The sequence below is a fragment of the Botryllus schlosseri genome, chromosome 6 (genome assembly GCF_051294905.1).
Source record: "Botryllus schlosseri isolate E-star chromosome 6, Bs_hap1, whole genome shotgun sequence".
Lineage (NCBI taxonomy): Eukaryota > Metazoa > Chordata > Ascidiacea > Stolidobranchia > Styelidae > Botryllus > Botryllus schlosseri.
The window spans coordinates 20,392,415-20,410,803 of record NC_137241.1 but is presented as its reverse complement, the minus strand read 5'-3'; the positions used below and the strand labels follow the sequence as shown (position 1 = coordinate 20,410,803).

Here is an 18,389-nt window from a genome sequence, read left to right as displayed (position 1 = left end):
CATATTTTAGTTGATAACTCACCGTGCTCTACTCAGCCATGCCAAAATGGCGGTACATGCCAGGACGTTGGTTGTCACTATAAGTGTGAGTGTGCTGCAGGATACGACGGCTTCACGTGTAAAGACGGTGTGTATGACAAGTAATCTATGATATGTTCCGGATTTCATTGATTCACACCAGTATGCAGGCATCATGTAGGCCTACACAGAGGTAACAAGGGAAAATCAACTCTCCAAGCATTCAAATTCATATGTAGCCCAATAAGTGGATATATATCCTCCCAATGGATTCATCTGATATAGCCAACCCATTGCCTTTCGGATATTACCTCTGACTGTACTCAAATGCACTTATTGGTACTGGTTAATACGATAACAATATTTAGGAGAATACTCATTACAGGTAATCTGGAAGGCTGGTGCTAATGCTTTTGAATTTGACCAACAACTCTTCAATTATTGATTGCACTAATTTATTGTGCTTTTGCAGATCTGGTGGTGGTCACAGCACTTGCGAATAAAATAACGATCGAGAAGAATGAGCGTGCCAATGTCACGCTAAATGTTGCAAGTAGAGTAGGAAGTTTAAGAGTCCTAATCTCGTCGGTGTCGGGAAACGTGGAAGCGAGCAGTGTTTCATCAGGGCAACACTCATTTAGCGTGGGTCCGCTCCGCAAGAGTACTCGGGGAACATCTGTTACTTTTTCACTGGGGCCCACAAGTGGTCAATTTTCGAGAAGTGTAACCGTCAACATCGTCGTGCTAGGTGAGTGAAAACAGAGTCCCAGGCTACACATGTAATATCAAATGTTAACCTACCTTTAAATCTCAAAGAAAGACAGTAACTATAAGCATGCTCTTATTGAATTTCGACATGAGTTCCACATGAACTGCATTGCGTTCCAGGTCGGGATTGGTACAATTGTCAATCGAGGCCCGCTATTAAACAAGCCAATTTGATTCTTAACTCTAATTTAGACCGACCACATGTTTCCATTTCTCGGGAATCAGCTGCTATTGGATTTGATAAATATATCACCTGTGATGCTACTGGACTGCCCAAACCAAACATTTCATGGTACAAAGAGGATGAGAAAGTATTAGAAAGTGACTATGGTCAAATGCCCCGTCAGTTCCACTACCGCGGATTGCAAGTACTTCTTGTAACGTACGCAAAGACTTCGGATGCTGGGATGTATTCTTGCAGGGCGACAAATGTCATCAATGAACAGGATATGGTCGACGAAAAGCAATTTTACGTGACGAGTGAGTAAAAAATATATTATATAGTCATTGGGTGATTACAATTTTCTGCTAGTCGGTTTCATAGCAAAAGTCACATTTTCAGTCGGTTTTGTTGCAAAATGCCATACAGTAGCTGGAGCTTTACAATATACGCTTATTCGATGTAGTCGTTACATCTGTCCGGTCATCCGGGAACACAGTGTCAACAGTAGACCAGCGGTTGGGACCTTTTTTCGTCCGAAGAGCTCTGTCACCACTATATTTCCCAAAGGGTCACGCGTGTCAATCAACTGTTACATCACGATTGAAAATTCATGACGTTTGGTAGCACATACTCGAACTCGCTACATGGGATCCGTCGATTCTTTGTAAAAACTTATACTAATCATGCTGATTGCGTTATTTCACCATGTGAAACTTGTGATATAGATCTTTCGCAAATTACCTGTGTTTAATATTGTATTATAGTGGGTCTTGTTAGAGCCATATGATATTTTTCGAAGCTTAGACAATTAACATCACGCACGTCACGCAATTTCCATATATATTGTTCGAAAATAAAGCGCGAAAGGTTAGGTAAGGCACAAACTGATAAAGTACATATACGGGCCAAGCCTCACCGGTGATAGCGCAATTCATCGTAATTAGTTTCGAATTTATAATAACTGATATTATTCGAATTTAATTGTCAGATTGATTCCAAAAATCCAAATATATAGAAATTTAGCACAGAGCCTTATCCTATACCTTAAAGAGCCATATATGACACGCGAGTCATAGGTTTCCTACAACTGCAGTAGACATATCGAAAGCAGACGTTGCATCAGCATTATTCATGAAAGACGTATGTACTGTATATCAAGTGTTGCAATCTCTCATTTCCTTCTTTCATCGAGCTATGAGTTGTTGGGATCTTACACAAGAAAATCATTCTTGTGGCTTTTTATTGTAGGGCTGTTATTTATAAAAACAAATCGTAATGTGATAGCGTAATCATCCGAACAGTCAACGGTGAAATTAAATATGTGTTAGCAACAGGACCGCACACTCCAGGACTCGATAAGAAGCAGATTAGATTCATTCACTATCACATTATTTAAAATTAATCCATTCAACGACTTATTCTTGCGATCAAGTGACAGTTATGGCAAGATCAGCATGCAACACCAGGTTCCAGCGAATGGTGCAAAATGGTTGCCACCGCTGCGAACAGTCGCACTAAAAAGCAACAGTCGTGTTATGACGTTTACCTCTGATATGACGAAACAATTCAGTTATCTGATAAACAAACACTAACAATCACAACTACAATTATTCTCTTAAGATCTGATACTTCGTGAAAACAGCCGCTAAATTTCTTTCTTTCTATCATTGGAAGAACATGTTACTGTTACTTAAAAGCTGTAAATAGTGAAATGTAAGTGAGTAAATCAATAATAGATACAATCTAGAAGTAAAAGTAACGGAAAATAGATTGGGTAAATACTGCCAGTAGAGAACCAAATACTTGATTACTTTGACAAAGTATAAGTACTTGGTTACTGACCAATGACCACCTTTGCCAAACAGTATTGGGAACAGCTCGTATTTACCACTATAGCGAGTACCTGTTAGGTAGGATTTAATTTATAACGAATCGTGTTTCGAAACAGACCAGTACAAAATATGTTTCAGTCGAGATTTTCAAAATATCCTTTCAAAAAATGTTTAACTGTGTAGTAATGTCATATGGTGAAATTATTTGCGAAATATTGTATAGCATGATCCTGAAAAAATAAATGACCCTTTTGACCCACTGCTGGCGTCAATTTAATATTGAAAGTGAAATATGTCACATTTGAGCAACTGCATGGTGCAACACAATCCTGGATTTCTGTTATACCTAATCTCTTTCCTGACCCATCGGTTGGATATTGGTCTTCATATCCGAGTGTAGCCGCAAGCGCGTGATAATTTGGCCCGATACTTTTACGATTCCAGCGCAGAAATCAACTGCGGCACAGTTCTGTTGTGGCTGCGGTCTCAGGATATTTATCATTTTACCTATACATTATGCATGATTTCGTGAATCCAGTTATGACCCAACATGACCTGTTATCAGAACATTGACAAATGCTCGAAAGTCAATCAAATATATATTGTTCAGTCTACTGAGCCTGGAAGTCTCTTTTTAATCTCCGCACGTGAAAATAATCTTTATACATATAAGTGTGATATAAATTGCGACCATTCTCTGTCGTGCACACTGCACACGCGTACAAATGAAAACATTGTAATTTCCTATGTTATTTTTAATATATACATGATCATGGCTGAAAAGCAATGAACGACGACGAAACGCTAACACACATATTCGGAACAAGGGCCCTGTTAGGCATCTGTGTTTTAAATGCAGTTTCATTTTAAACGCAACACTACGTACACCAGGGGTGGGCAAACTACGGCCCGCGGGCCGCATGCGGCCCGCAACACCGTTTTGTGCGGCCCGCGAGAGTCTCATGAAACTTATGAAAAATATTGATAAAATGCGTACTCTACAGGGACTTAATCAAACTTTATCTTAATATATTTTACCATGTTAATTCTAAATAAATACTTCATACATTATTTTTATATATAATTTATGGCGCGACAGCCCGACCTCAAGGCCCACGCATTTTGAAAGGTTTGAACTGCTAGATATCACAGAAATCCTAAACGGGATTGATATAATTCGGATCACGAGTGTGATTTCAGATTGGCCACTCCAGCAACGTTCATTAATTTTAGTGCTGTGCTTGGAGAAAACGATTCGCGGGTGTATTCGGTAGATTCGTTCTCTGTATGCGTAAAACAGGTGTGGCCAATCTGAGGTCGTAGAAGGAAATTTGTGCAGCCGTGGACGCGGAATTCAATTAGCATGTGTTGGCGACCGTAGACATGCAATTTGAATTGACGAATTTATAACTTGCCCTAAATCCTCGAAAACACCCCCTCCATCAACTTAACCGGTGAATCTGATCACACGGGCTGAGAAAGGTTAAAGTTCGATAGTAAGATGTAAAACTACAAGTATTATTGAAGAAATTTATTAGTGAAACTGAGAAAATTTTCGCGCTTCGCGCGAATATGTACAGTTCGTTACCGTTTACTGTGCCCACTCGCAATTTCGGTGCGTATAGTAAGCCTCAAATAGACGAGTCCGGAGTTCACCGGAAATAGACATATACACCGTACCATGTTTATTTCGCGCCCAGCTTGTTCGTTACGGATATGCCCAGGAATGCAGCCGTAGGCTAAATGAGTATAGTCGAAATGCGGCCGTGAAGGGCTAAAAGGTTGTCCACCTCTGGCGTCGAAGTAGGCGATTTATATGTTATCTATACATATAGAAGAAGCGTGTTTGAAGCTAACAGGGTTTTGATGCTGTCAATATTGTGTGTCCGCGGGAACTGACCGAAAAGTGGAATTAGCAGATCTATATGAACAGATAGCTGCTCACGCCGACTTTCAACCCTATAGTTTTGACGAATTGGTTTTTGAGGTCGCGATCAGCTTATAAAGTCCTGCCACTGTTTCTGGCGCGTGTACGATTTCGTCAAAGCAATGTTCGGTTGGTTTTAAATAAGCATATAGATTATCTCCATGTCCTCGCTATATAATCAAATACCAATTTGTGTTTTGGTTTATAATCCTAATTTTATATAGTGCGGCCCGCGAATGGATCCAGATGTTGAATGCGGCCCGCGAGCTCAAAAGTTTGCCCACCCCTGACGTACACTGTAAAAAATCTGGTAGATTTACTGGGAAATCTCTGTAAATTTTACAACGAATTACCGGTCGCAGCCAATAACTGAACGTAGCTTGTAATTTTACATTTTGATAGGTAATATTACCTTAATTCAGCTGTGAAGTCAAGTTGCCAGAATTTCTTCGCAAAATTACTGGCAGTTACTCGTTACTGCAGTTTACCAGGCTATTGGCAAAATTGATTAGCTTCAAAATCGCTGCAGCCAATGTATATGGGGAGCTGAATGTTACTGATATATCATTCTCGTGGTGATTTGCCCTGATTCAACCTCGTTCGCGAAACTGGGGTCTGTCATACGGAAATTGGTGGCCCTAGTACCAATTTCAGTATAGTATATAGTAGGGTACAAGAAACAACTGGCAATCGTAGCTAATGTGGTTTTACACCATGGCCATTATATTATATTATAAGGCTATGGCTATACGGCCGGTCTCGCCGGTTACATTCGTCGTCACGGATAGAACTGATAAGCTAGAAAATCAGTTTAGGATGTACAATATTGTTTGGGAAACTAGAAATATCAGCACCGCATGCTCAGTTGATCATTTGTTAATGGCGGACAAGGCGACCAGTAATGGTTTACATCATTGTGTCCTATATGGTGTCGACACAAGCAAATCTCACGGTTCAATGAAATTGTATCACGTCACAATTTCCATTTGGCTACAGGCAATTTAACGGTCATTTTTGACCGGCTTGCCGAGCATTAAATTTGATGAGTCGGGTATCAATCGAAAGCTGACTCTGCACTGATTACGAAAATATAAATTTTATTCCACTCATGGCCCTGGAACCCCCACAATCAGCCCCAAATTATTCATTGTTAAGTAGGTTGGCAGTGTGACGCAACAATGCTGTCTGGCGAAACGAGAGACCAGCTCAAGAGCAAGGATGCGGCCGAGCGGCGAGAGTGGGATCAGCTGACGTCGCGGCAATAGCAATGAGCATTCGCGTCGCAGAGAAACGCTGCGCAGTTGATACTTTTTCTATTTGCTTCGGTACAAGCGAGCACGCCTTATCAGCCTTTCCTTGACTTTTAAGGGTAGAACTGGGTCCACAGAATGTATTAGGGCCCTACCAATTTTCGCGCATTATCCTTCAAATGATAGAGATATTTAGGCTACGTCTAAATAGTCTACATTGGATATGTCACATTATTTTGATATCGATTGCCTTAGTCCGCTAGTTGCGTAGGGCTCCAGAGACGCGTGGCGCTGTTGATACTTTCTATAGGCGCTTCGCTAAAAGCGAGCACCCACCAGCCTTTCCTTGACTTTTAAGGGTAGAACTGGGTCCACAGAATGTATTAGGGCCCTACCAATTTTCGCGCATTATCCTTCAACTGATAGAGATATTTAGGCTACGTCTAAATAGTCTACATTGGATATGTCACATTATTATGATATCGATTGCCTTAGCCCGCTAGTTGCGTAGGGCTCCAGAGACGCGTGGTGCTGTTGATACTTTCTATAGGCGCTTCGCTAAAAGCGAGCACACACCAGCCTTTCCTTGAATTGTAAGGATAGAACTGGGTCCACAGAATGTTTTTGGTCCCTACCAATTTTCGCGCAATATCCTTCAGCTGATAGAGATATGTAGGCTACGTTTAAGTAGTCTACATTGAATATGTCTGATTATTATGATATCGATTACCTTAGCCGCTTGTTGCGTAGGGCTCCAGAGATGCGTGGCGCTGGTGATGGCGGGTGTCGATACTTTCTATAGTCGCTTTTATGGTCAAGTGTGAGCAATGAGCATTGAGCATGGGCATACATTACAAGCTTTTATTTGATCCGTAAGGGTAGGACTTGGTCCGCGAATGCAGCAGGTAAAATGTTGATTGTTGAATAAAGTTTAACAGCAGGAGTGTCGAATTAAACTGGGATCGCTGTCCGGATTCAATCCGTTATTGGAAAGCTTGCGGGCCAGACCTGCCAAACGACACCAAAATGTTACGACCAAATCCATACCTTTGTTTTTCACTGGAATATATCTGATATCACTATAAACGTTGACGTTGGAATTTGGTTTATCATTTTTCAATCACCAAACAGTTTTTTTGAATGCCGGGGACCTTTTGCGTGAAAAGTAATACAGTGGTATCACAGATATTTGAATTATATTCATTCTATAGCCTGTATTTATATTCCTAATGTAACTTACGTAAAACGGATTTGCATTATTTTTTTCGCATCTGTGAATAACTGAATGTCCATTGTCCATTCGGCCCAACAGAGTTTGCACAGAAAGCGCATGGAAAAGTATTAACAGCGCAGCGTTTCTCTGCGACGCGATTGCTCATTGCTATTGCCGCGACGTCAGCTGATCCTGCTCTCGCCGCTCGGCCGCATCCTTGCTCTTGAGCTGGTCTCTCGTTTCACCAGACAGCATTGTTGCGTCACACTGCCAACCTACTTAACAATGAATAATTTGGGGCTGATTGTGGGGGTTCCAGGGCCATGAGTGGAATAAAATTTATATTTTCGTAATCAGCGCAGAGTCAGCTTTCGATTGATACCCGACTCATCAAATTTAATGTTCGGCAAGCCGGTCAAAAATGACCGTTAAATTGCCTGTAGCCAAATGGAAATTGTGACGTGATACAATTTCATTGAACCGTGAGATTTGCTTGTGTCGACACCATATAGGACACTATGGTTTACATTAGGTTACCGTTACGCGTTACAGGGTTTCTGAGATTCGTTGTAAACAACCAACGCACAACTGTGACATCACAAGCAGCGTCTGGTTAAGTAAGTACAGTAAGTAGTGAACAACACTTGGAATAAATATCAATTTATACGAGATTAGATGAAAAAGAAAGGGACTATATGTAATAATGGTTGCCAGTAAACTCGCCCCAAAGTAAATTCGGCCCAGGCAAATTCGGCCATTACATCAGTAAATTCGGCCCACCGAGAATATTGTATTAAAATGTATTACCAACCGTTAACATGAATTAATTACATAATTATACTATTATTAAGTGATTTGGATGTCAGGGTATGCGTAGATCGCGTAATCACGGGAGATAGCGCGGATATTCACGGGGACCGAATTTACCGACGGCCGAATTCACCGGTCAATTCACTGGTTACTCGGTCAATTCTGCCCTCGGAGAATTTTTTATGAAAATGTATTACCAACTATTAATGTGAATTAATTTCATAATTATATTATTATCAAGTGATTTGGAGAACAGGGTATGCGTATAAATACATATATGTATATATTTATGCCAATGTTTATGGGGCCGAATTTACCGACAGCCGACTTCAATCGGTATATTCGGCCCTCGGAGAACATTGTGTGAAATTGTATTACGAACTAATAATGTGTATTATATTACATAATTATAATATTATCTAACCTGAACCCTAACACTAATCCTAACCCTAATTCTAACCTAACCCTAATCCTAACCTAACCTAACCCTAATCCTAACCTAACCCTAACCTAACCCTAATCCTAAACCGAATCCTAACCTAACCCTAATCCTAACCTAACCTAACGTAACCCTAACCTAATCCTAACCCTAACGCTAATCCTAACCCTAAACCTACTAATAACTAATAACTAATAATGTGTATTATATTACATAATTATAATATTATCAAGTGATTTGGAGGTTAGGGGTTAGGTTTAGGGTTAGGATTAGGGTTAGGTTAGGGTTAGGATTAGGGTTAGGTTAGGTTAGGATTAGGGTTAGGTTAGGATTAGGGTTAGGTTAAGATTAGGGTTAGGATTAGGGTTAGGTTAGGATTAGGGTTAGGTTAGGATTAGAGTTAGGTTAGGATTAGGGTTAGGATTCAGGTTAGGTAATGGTATTGTAACTGTTATTGTTACTCTGGCCCTGGCCGAATTTGCCGAGGGCCGAATTTACCGAGGGCCGAATTCACCGACGGCCAAAGTGACCGAGGGCCGAATTCGACGGGCCGAATTTACTTTGGGGCGAGTTTACTGGCAACCGTAATAATAAATGTTTCTGTATGGAAAACACGACCTAGATCAAACATTATAACGTGGCCAGTAAATATTATTGGTGGCATATGTGAGCGGATGAATATATATAACTTATTTCGAAATCGCCTGAGTGTCGTCTGGCCAGTGGCCGTTATTGAGATTTGAGCAAAGGGTGAAGCGAAGCTTGTTGTGCTTGAAGAAAGTGGACACGATCGTTGAAGATTGCTAGGAATGCTGAATGGGGTACGCATCGTAAAAGGTACAGTACTACATAGCATTCGTTACCGTGAATATCTACGACTGTGCACACCACCGGGATGACTTTGATTTCATGATTGAAATATTTCATTCGCCGCATTTTCTGTTCTATTTTGGGATATTAGTCGACTTATATAGTGACCTGTGCCACCACATACTCCGCCGCGGAGGAGTTGAAACTGTTGGTTTTTTACTGTCATTTTCGGGCCATACCATAGAAATGTTTTCATTCACTGCTGGATTTGTTTGGCACACACGCCACCTCAAATGAGGAACCTTTTGCTTCAATACATTATAGATAGAGTATGTCTTGAATCTCTGCTATATCATGTAAAATGCGGAGCCGTCATCACACAATGTACCAGTACCGGTACTTCGAAACATGTTCTATTTTTGTTAGCCCATTTGTCTTAGTCTTTTTAATGTCATGTCTAGGTTAGCAACTTTGCTTAATATAGCGACTTATGCATGAATTCTTTTCAGTGGAACTGCATGTTACACAGAAGGAATGAGGACGAGAAAAAGAAACAACTGGAAGTTTGGCCGGTGGTGGAATTAATTCACCTTCTCTTGAGACCACTCTTGTTACTGCATGTCTCCTAAAGAAGAATTAGACCTCCAGCAGCAATACTTTTCCATCGATAACCATTTCATCGTGAATCATGAATGAATATACAGTTTGTACCAATGTCGTTTTGGGAGTGTGAAGAAACTTTTCCGATATTTTAGCATCGCGTTGCTTTGCGATAGGTATGGATATACGCGAATTTACAAGCTGGTATGTAGTCCAGATTTACACGGACAGCATGTAGGTAGGTAGGCGGTAAAATTACAGTCTCGGTCGTAAATGCACAGGAGAACATGTAGATTGGATATACTGGAGGTGACTGTAACGTTACAGGCTGGCGTGTAAAGTGCGATTACCGGACGAGTGTAAGTTAAATTTACATTGACTAGCGGTAATGTTATATTACCACGAAATGTCTGGCTACCGTGCTTCCAAACATTTCGCGGTAAATCGAGGTTTTTATTTTTTACAGTGTAGATGATATTATCAAACATATCTACGTAGGGTTGTGTTCGAAATGATATATATAAAATAACAAAATAATGGTAAAGGAGCATATATTGTGATGGCTTTCATCGTGCGTGACATCTTACAATATTGTAAGGTCTGTGTAAGTTTAGTTTAATCTGTGAATTTATCTGATGATAATTTTGTGGTCCCGTATTCAGCAATAACATGAATTCGTCATCGTATATAACATGAATTCATCATCATATATAATACTGAATTCTGAAGGCATATGTTTTATTATTGTATAAAAGCTTCTTGGATATCATGTGCATTCAACATATCCAATTTCGAGCCAGCCGAACCCAAAAACTCTAGTTCAGGGGTTCTCAGCCCGTTCGTGGCCTTGGCCCATTTTCCGGTTTAAAAATGTGCTGTGGCCCACTTGGTAAGTTAAGGTTATAATCCTGTTTCATGCATGGTCATGGACACCGCCGATATGCCTATTTCTCTGAAATATGCGCATTATATTCTCTAATCTCGATCATTAATCTCGATCTCCCGGGATATGAAATCTCGCCAAGCGCGGAAAAATTTCAAGTTGAATAAATATCCAACAACAAACGACCAAAGAAATAATCGTGGGCCCCTTCGAGCTCCCCCAGTTGGGGGTGTGGTTGCGGGAGTTACGGCCTTGGTAGATCATAAGCTAAAACTCCCAAAGAGATTATATTCAGCCGCTGCTCCATTCGCGTCGCGAAACACAATGATCAGATCCCCGCACTGTGTGATTGGGACTTTAGTGATACCATTGTGGTGAATATTATAATCATTCTGGGCCAGCATCGAACAATTTATTGGTGAATGGGGTACTACAGAGAAGTGGAGAATGATTTTTCAATATTAATGATGTAGGCTAGACTACTTTGTATGTCTTGTACCAACACAACTGAAGTTCCGATGTCAGAATATTCAATCCAATGATACAATCAATTCCTGTGACTCATTCATTATGTAGTTGTAGAATGATTTCCAGGCCGGACATTTTAAACGGACTTCAAAGATTAATGCGCTCCGATAAATCCTCAATCCATTACGATTCGTTGCGGTGGTGCAGTATACCTCCGCCAGAAGTTGCAAATAATTTACAATTATTGCTATTTTTTGGTTGCAATAATACGGCCTGCCGAAGTACAGTACAGGCTATCTGTACATCAATTGCACTCCATTGCGAGTTCATTGCAAAACCCTTCCAACGGCATACAACATATTACTTTGTCGGAATAATTGGTTTGTTCAGCATTATCTTCCAGTTATTATACGCTTGAAATTATTTTCGTTAATGTTAGCCGTAGGTTGTCATAGCCAGTAGAAAAAGCCACCGTTTCTCCCTAACGTTTTCGATTTGTACATACTGATTTCATACGTACCACTACGTCTAAAGAGTCGGATGAAAAGCTTTATGTAGCCTACGTATAATTCGATAATACGAATGTACTTTTAGCGAATAACATAAGAAATATATCTAAACTTACATTAATTCTGAAATTTTCTAATTAGCTCTGTGGCCCACCTCAAAATGCTCTATGGCCCACCAGTGGGCCATGGCCCACCCTTTGAGAACCCCTGCTCTAGTTTATTGAGAATTGACAGTCAATATTTAGAGGTAAGAATTATGCGGTTAATAAGACTCATTTTGAAATGATATTGTTCTGAAATACCGAACTTGCTATTTTTTCTGAATCTTGATGACGCGTATTGAGCCCGATTAAATATCATTTTGATTTACAGCTCTGAACTAAACCATGATCCACGAGTAAACACAGTGTTACGTAGCCGAGCCTATATATGAGAGCAATGTCGTGATCAATTTCCTTTATTTCAGTTCCACCGAATGTTGTCAAAAAGAATGCTACATATATCGGGGAAGGCGTCATTACGATATCGTGCATCTTCGAATCATTTCCTGCTCCGAACATTTCTTGGACTTTGGAAAGAGGTCTTTCGACAACAACCATCATGCATGACGCCACTGATGGAATATTTTCATTTACTCGCCGAAATCTTGGAAATCATCGTTATGAAGTGGTCTTGTCAATTTCTCTCTCAGATTGGCTGGGAGAAGTGTGGGTCCGGTGCACTGCTGTCACTAGGTTTAGCAGCGCGTCGGATTATCACAAAATTAATGGAAGTAAGTGATGACAAACGTCAAACCGCACACTTCAATCGAATATCCTAATTACACTGACGATGTGCGAAACCCTGCAGTTTAACAACATCATATGTAGTAGTCAGTAGGTTGTAGGTAAGGTATGCTGTGGACCGTCAAGTGAGATGGGCGGCCTACTAGAAGGTTGAAGTTGAAGAAGTTATAAGCATTTAGATATTTGTCCCAAATAAATGACGTCGGTATAGCCTGTAAAATACTATTCTTGGGTAAGTGTCCCCAACGCGTAACGAAACTTCTAACAACGCACCTGAGGAAATGAGGATTTGTCAATGAATATTACAGCGGCCGCATACATAGTCACGATTTTCTCTACACTCAATTCAATGCTATGCGATGTCATGTGGATTCTAAATTATATATGCTGCCATGACACGCGCTATTTTCTTCAGGTGAATTTGTAAATCGTGTCAATATATTCAGAGTCGAACTCTTATGTGGCCTTTACATGTAATTATATTCTGTAAGACCTCCGATACAATTGATACAGATATTCGATATCCTCCATAATCACATGAATGGAATGCTAGTTCATTTATCTGCAATAATCCCAACGCACAGCTGCGATCGCCATTCTATCCTGAAACATGTATAATATAATACCAATTTGTCTCGTAGGGATGCGCGGCCATGAGGGACTACTATACACGTTCACGAATCCTCTCGATAAAATGACGCGTGGACAAGCTGAGGTGCATTGCGAGCGAATACACTCGGAAATCTGCAAAGTGAAAGACGAAGCCACGCAAAAGATATTGAGTAAATCGTCACAGACCTTGCAAACTTATTCGTCTGGTAAGGCATGAGTAGTCAGGGGTATCTAGATATCCCTAGAGTATTAGCCCGATCGATGTTCACGATAACGCAATCCTTCCCTTGGCATGAGTCGAATCTTTTCGCACATTTGTTTCTCATAGAGCAGGATGCGTGCAGTAAAGTGACGATGCATTTCGTCAAATAAAACAGTAAATATAATATCATTACTTCAATGTATTCGATCATTACGAATCGTGTTCGGAGAAGTAATGGCTGTGACTGTGACATAGTAGTATGTATGTCTTTATTTCAGATCCTAGGACAAGTCCCACTGCTATACGTAATATATAAAATCCAACAATACAGCAATTTGTCTTCTGTCAAGTCCAACTTGTCAAATGTCCAATTACCCATGTAGGGCGGTAGGCCTATTTCCTAAGGTCAATAGTATTTTGTGATCCGCTTAGATGACTGCATTGAGCCAGGATTCTTCGAATTTGAAAAGGGTTACTATTTCCAGTGTGCTATGAGCCTTGCCTATAAGTATAGCCTATAGCAAGGCTTTTCAGCCTTTTTGAGAATCATCCGCGCGTTTTTGTTTGCAAAAACTTCATCCGCACAAACCAACCGAACATTATTACACAAAATCAATCAATCGAAAAGTTTTATTAATATTTTCATCATTTCAAAACATCACAAGACTGCGATACAATGAAAAGATAGGAAGGTGTCGAAACAACTTGTAGTAGCCTTCAAGATCAGACACCCACTTTAGTCTAGGCCAGTGGTTCCCAACCTTTTTCGGCTCATCGCCCCCTTTTTAAGCTCCACACCGATCATCGCGCCCCAAATATTGGGAAACTAAAAACAGCACTTCGTCAGCCCCCCAAACATAGGTCTTTGGCCCCATAGGGTGATAAACCAAACCGCAGACCCCCCTCAGCCAGTGGGCCTTTTTTCGCTACATATCATCTATACCCTATTTCATGTATCACACAAAAAAAAATTTACCTCGATTTACCGCGAAATGTCTGGAAGCAGGGTGGCCAGCCACTTGGCAGTAATATAACATTACCGTCACTCAATGTAAATTCAACTTACACCCGCCCGGTAATCTAGCTTTACATGCCAGATGGTAATATTACAGTCACCTCTGGTACATTCAATCTACATTCTCTCCTGTACATTTACCAGCGAGACTGTAATTTTACCGCCTACCTAGTATCTACAGCCCTACATGCTGTCCTTTGTAATTCAGATTACATGCCAGCTTCTAAATTCACATACATCCATACCTATCCCAAAGCAACGCGATGCCAAAATACCGCAAAAGTTTCTTCACGCTCTAAAAACGACATTGGGACAACTGTATAATATATAACAGTGTATATTCATTCATGATTCACGATGAAAAAGTATTGCTGCTGGAGGTCTAATTCTTGTTTAGGAGGAATGCAAATATAGCACAAGTGGTCCCAAGAAAAGGTGAATTAATTCCACCGCCGGATAAACTTCCAATTGTGTCTTTTTCTCGTCTTCATTCCTTCTGTGTGACTAGTATCTTGCAGTTCCACTAAAAAGAACTCATGCGTAAGTCGCTATATTAAGCAAAGTTCCGAACTTAAACATGACATTACGATAACTACTAAGACAAATAGGCTAACAAAAATAGAACAATTTTTGAAGTACCGGTACTGGTACATTGTGTGATGACTGCTCCGCCTTTTACATGATATAGCAGAGATTCATGACTTACTTTATCTAATGCAGCGGTTCTCAACCTTTTGGACATGCGCCACCCTCGGGGATGGCCAAGTTTGCGCCCGCCTGCATATATCGTCACGTCAAAAAGAGCACATCATCTAATACAGAGATAGGCAACCTTTTTGCTAATCACGGTCACATTTCAATTACTTAGGTAGCGCAAGGCCGCATTACAGGGCATAGCGGCTGCATAGCAACCTATATTGCATCGAAGTCTGTCTTAAGCAGTGCAGTTCGCCAGCTATTACCACCGGCTACCCAACGCACTGAGCTTTAGGATACTGCCAAATCTATGAAGTATTGAATGACTTACACGCGTGAATTGCTCTAAATCTTCAAAGAATATCAAAAATTTGCTTGAATGAAGTTGAGTGCGACTGCTGGAGTTTGAATTTGGCGAGCTTTCTTGAATATGAAATAGGTTTCTTCTTCAACAATCGTCTTCTGAAAGTGGTTGTGAAACACATGTTTATTCAGAATTCAAACAGACTTAGTCAATTTCTCGCGCCGCGAAGGTTGAGAACCACTGATCTAATGTATTGAAGCAAAATGTTTCTCATTTGAGGTGGCATGTGTGCCAAACAAATCCAGCAGTGGATGGAAACATCTCTATGCTATGGCCCGAAAATTACATAAACAGGCCAACAGTTTCAACTCATCTGTGGTGGAGTATGTGGTGTCACAGGTCACTATGTGAGTCGACTAATATCCCAAAATAGAACAGAGAATGCGGCGAATGAAATATTTCAATAATGAAATCAAAGTCGGTGGTGTGCAGTGTGCACAGTCGCAGATATTCACGGTAACAAATACTATGCAGTACTGTACCTTTTACGATGCGTAGCCCATTCAGCATTCCTAGGAATCTTTAACAATCCACTTTCTTCAAGCACAACAAGCTTCGCTCCACCCGGGTTGGAATCCCGGTACGTTTAGCGAGACACCGATTCCATAGTCCATATTGGCTCAAATCTCAATAATGGCCAGACGACGATACGACACTCGAACGATTTCAAAATGAGTGGTATTCATCCGCTGACATGCCACGAATAATATTTACTGGCCATGCAATAATGTTCGATTTAGGTCGTATTTTTTCATACAGAAACATTAATCATTACATATAGTCCCTTTCTTTTCCATCTAATCTCGTATAAATTGATATATATCCCACGTGATGTTACTACTTACTGTACTTACGTAGCCAGACGCTGCTAGTGATGTCACAGTTGTGCATTGGTTGTTTACTACGAAACTCAGAAAAAGCAGTAACGCGTAACCCTAACCTACTGTAACCTAAGACAGATCGCCATGTCCGCCATTAACAAATGGTCAACTGAGCACGCGGTGCTGACATTCAGTGGTGGCCTTACGATTGGGGGGGCCCTAGGCGAAACTTCCGGGGGGGCCCTCCTTATCTATATTATCGCAACTTCTGGGGGGCTACGCCCCCCAGACCCCCCTCACTAGCACTTAACGATACTTTTATTGTTCTACACCACGTATACACTGTTCCGGTAGTGCTTTGTCTGTACATCATGTTGAAACTTTCAGCATATAAAATAATTATAATGTCATGCCACAGTACAATAAATGACTTGGCATATTCGAAAACAAGTGACTCAAGTGAACTACAGCGCGTGCCCAGACCCACCTATGTAGAAGAAGTATGGGATGTAGCATGACATAATAGTATAACAAGGCAACTGCACGCCAAATATACCACATAAATCCAGAAAGCTGTCGGCTGACATTAGTAATAAGCCAGCACACCACGTCAAGGTTTCAGCCAGGTGCTGGATTGGGCCTATCTTTTTGCTACAAAGAAGATTTTGTTGCATGATAAGGCATAAAAGCAAAATGTGCGGCAATGTGGTACAACACCAGTAATGCCACAGGAACACATCAGTACTGGTATCACCTGTGAAGAGCTAGTTCCATGATCTGTAAGAATATAGCTTTCAATACAACATCCATTGTAATATAATATTTATTGAACTCAGACAATTTTTGGGTGCCTCTCTTCAAGAGTTAACTGCACACCTAAGGGATTTGAATAGATTTAAAAGCAAAATCAAAACGGCAAAGTATGACGCAACAATCAAAATCACAAACCATGATATTCGCATTGTAACAATGACAACAACAACAAACCTTGAAGTATACGGACATACGGTACTATAGTAGCAGCGCAATTTGTAAATAAACAGTTACACACACGAAACAACACGCACTAATGAAAAAATTGTAAGTTATAGAAAAAAAATAAGAACTTGCCTGGTTGGATTAAACCTAAAACGCCACAACTAGCATAGACACAAGACCACTACAATCAAATACAATATACGTATTTGAAAGCACTGTTACATCATTCAAGTCTACAAGGCAGTATAGTTGGTGGAAAAACAGCATCATCCTCAATTTGTGCAGCACATTCCTGAGCTGAAATAGATGGTTAAATATTTGTGTCGCAGTTCAAAATTTGCATTGTCACTTTCTTTCCAAATCTGAACCACTTCCTTTTCTGAGATCCTGACTTACATTTAGCATGTACTCGCGGCATTGTAACAGATACTTGACTGCAGTAATTAGGAGATGCTGATGCTACCAATTACAACATAACATATAACTGAGTGATACCAAACTCATCGTAGCTAATGAAAGGTACGGTTGTCAACTGACAAGTGCGCCTTACTAAATATGCTGTTTACCGAGTCACATTTATATTGAACTGGTAGCCCATTTCAAGAGTGTAATGGTCAAAATTGTCTTATGCAACACCTGATCTTAGGGCAAATTTTGGTTGCAGTCAAATCCGTGGAAAGTTGCACATATTTTTCATAAAAGTTGAAGTAAAAAGTTGCATTTATTTTTCATTTATTTTTCACAAAGTTACACTAAAAAAGTACATTTATGGATAAGTTTCTTGACATTATTAAGGTATGAGATACTCGAATCGATGCGTATCCAAGGCACTGTCGCAAAACTCAGTGTTGGCGCCTTCAACAAAATCAATAGCCTGAAAAAATTGACCCAGTAGCAGGCTAATATAATTTACAGCGGTCTAGCCTGAATGTATGTCAACTGAGAAATGACCTCAAACTTGAACGACAGTGATGATAATCAAGCGATCTATTTACATAAAGTACCAAATATTTCCAGTAAAAAGTGAGTTGCATGAAAAATCGAAAAGCTGAAAAAAGTTGCTTGAAAAAATGAAGAAAAGTCGCAATATAAGATTCCTCAAAACAGCTGAAAACACCATACTACATAACTTCCGAGTATTTAGGAAGCTGCCAGAAGCTGTAAAAAAAGTTGCAAAAACTTGACTTGTGATCATTTAATTCTTTCCTCTGCCCTGCTGAAATTGA

At 40.3% G+C, this 18,389-nt stretch overlaps 2 protein-coding genes and 2 long non-coding RNA genes across 4 annotated transcripts in view; 2 read left to right on the top strand and 2 right to left on the bottom strand.

The window, feature by feature from the left end:
- The window catches only part of LOC145441433 (interleukin-1 receptor accessory protein-like 1), a 391,709-nt gene that overhangs the window by 129,470 nt on the left and 243,850 nt on the right, over window positions 1-18,389 (bottom strand). The gene's annotated exons all lie outside the window — the stretch shown is intronic.
- LOC145441430 (uncharacterized) overlaps window positions 1-18,389 on the top strand; it is a 70,030-nt gene that overhangs the window by 19,347 nt on the left and 32,294 nt on the right. The window contains exons 11-15 of the mRNA XM_080319286.1: window positions 11-127; window positions 491-766; window positions 979-1,266; window positions 12,157-12,462; window positions 13,117-13,293. Of these exons, the coding sequence (XP_080175412.1) occupies window positions 11-127; window positions 491-766; window positions 979-1,266; window positions 12,157-12,462; window positions 13,117-13,293 (1,164 nt within the window). The remainder of the gene's footprint in view (window positions 1-10; window positions 128-490; window positions 767-978; window positions 1,267-12,156; window positions 12,463-13,116; window positions 13,294-18,389) is intronic.
- On the top strand, window positions 7,582-9,968 carry LOC145441441 (uncharacterized). The gene is made up of 2 exons (XR_013915823.1): window positions 7,582-9,257; window positions 9,740-9,968. It is a non-coding gene; the product is annotated as an uncharacterized LOC145441441 (long non-coding RNA).
- LOC145441443 (uncharacterized) lies at window positions 14,624-16,367 on the bottom strand. Its single transcript, XR_013915829.1, has 2 exons — window positions 15,332-16,367; window positions 14,624-14,827 (listed from the first exon to the last, which is right to left on the bottom strand). It is a non-coding gene; the product is annotated as an uncharacterized LOC145441443 (long non-coding RNA).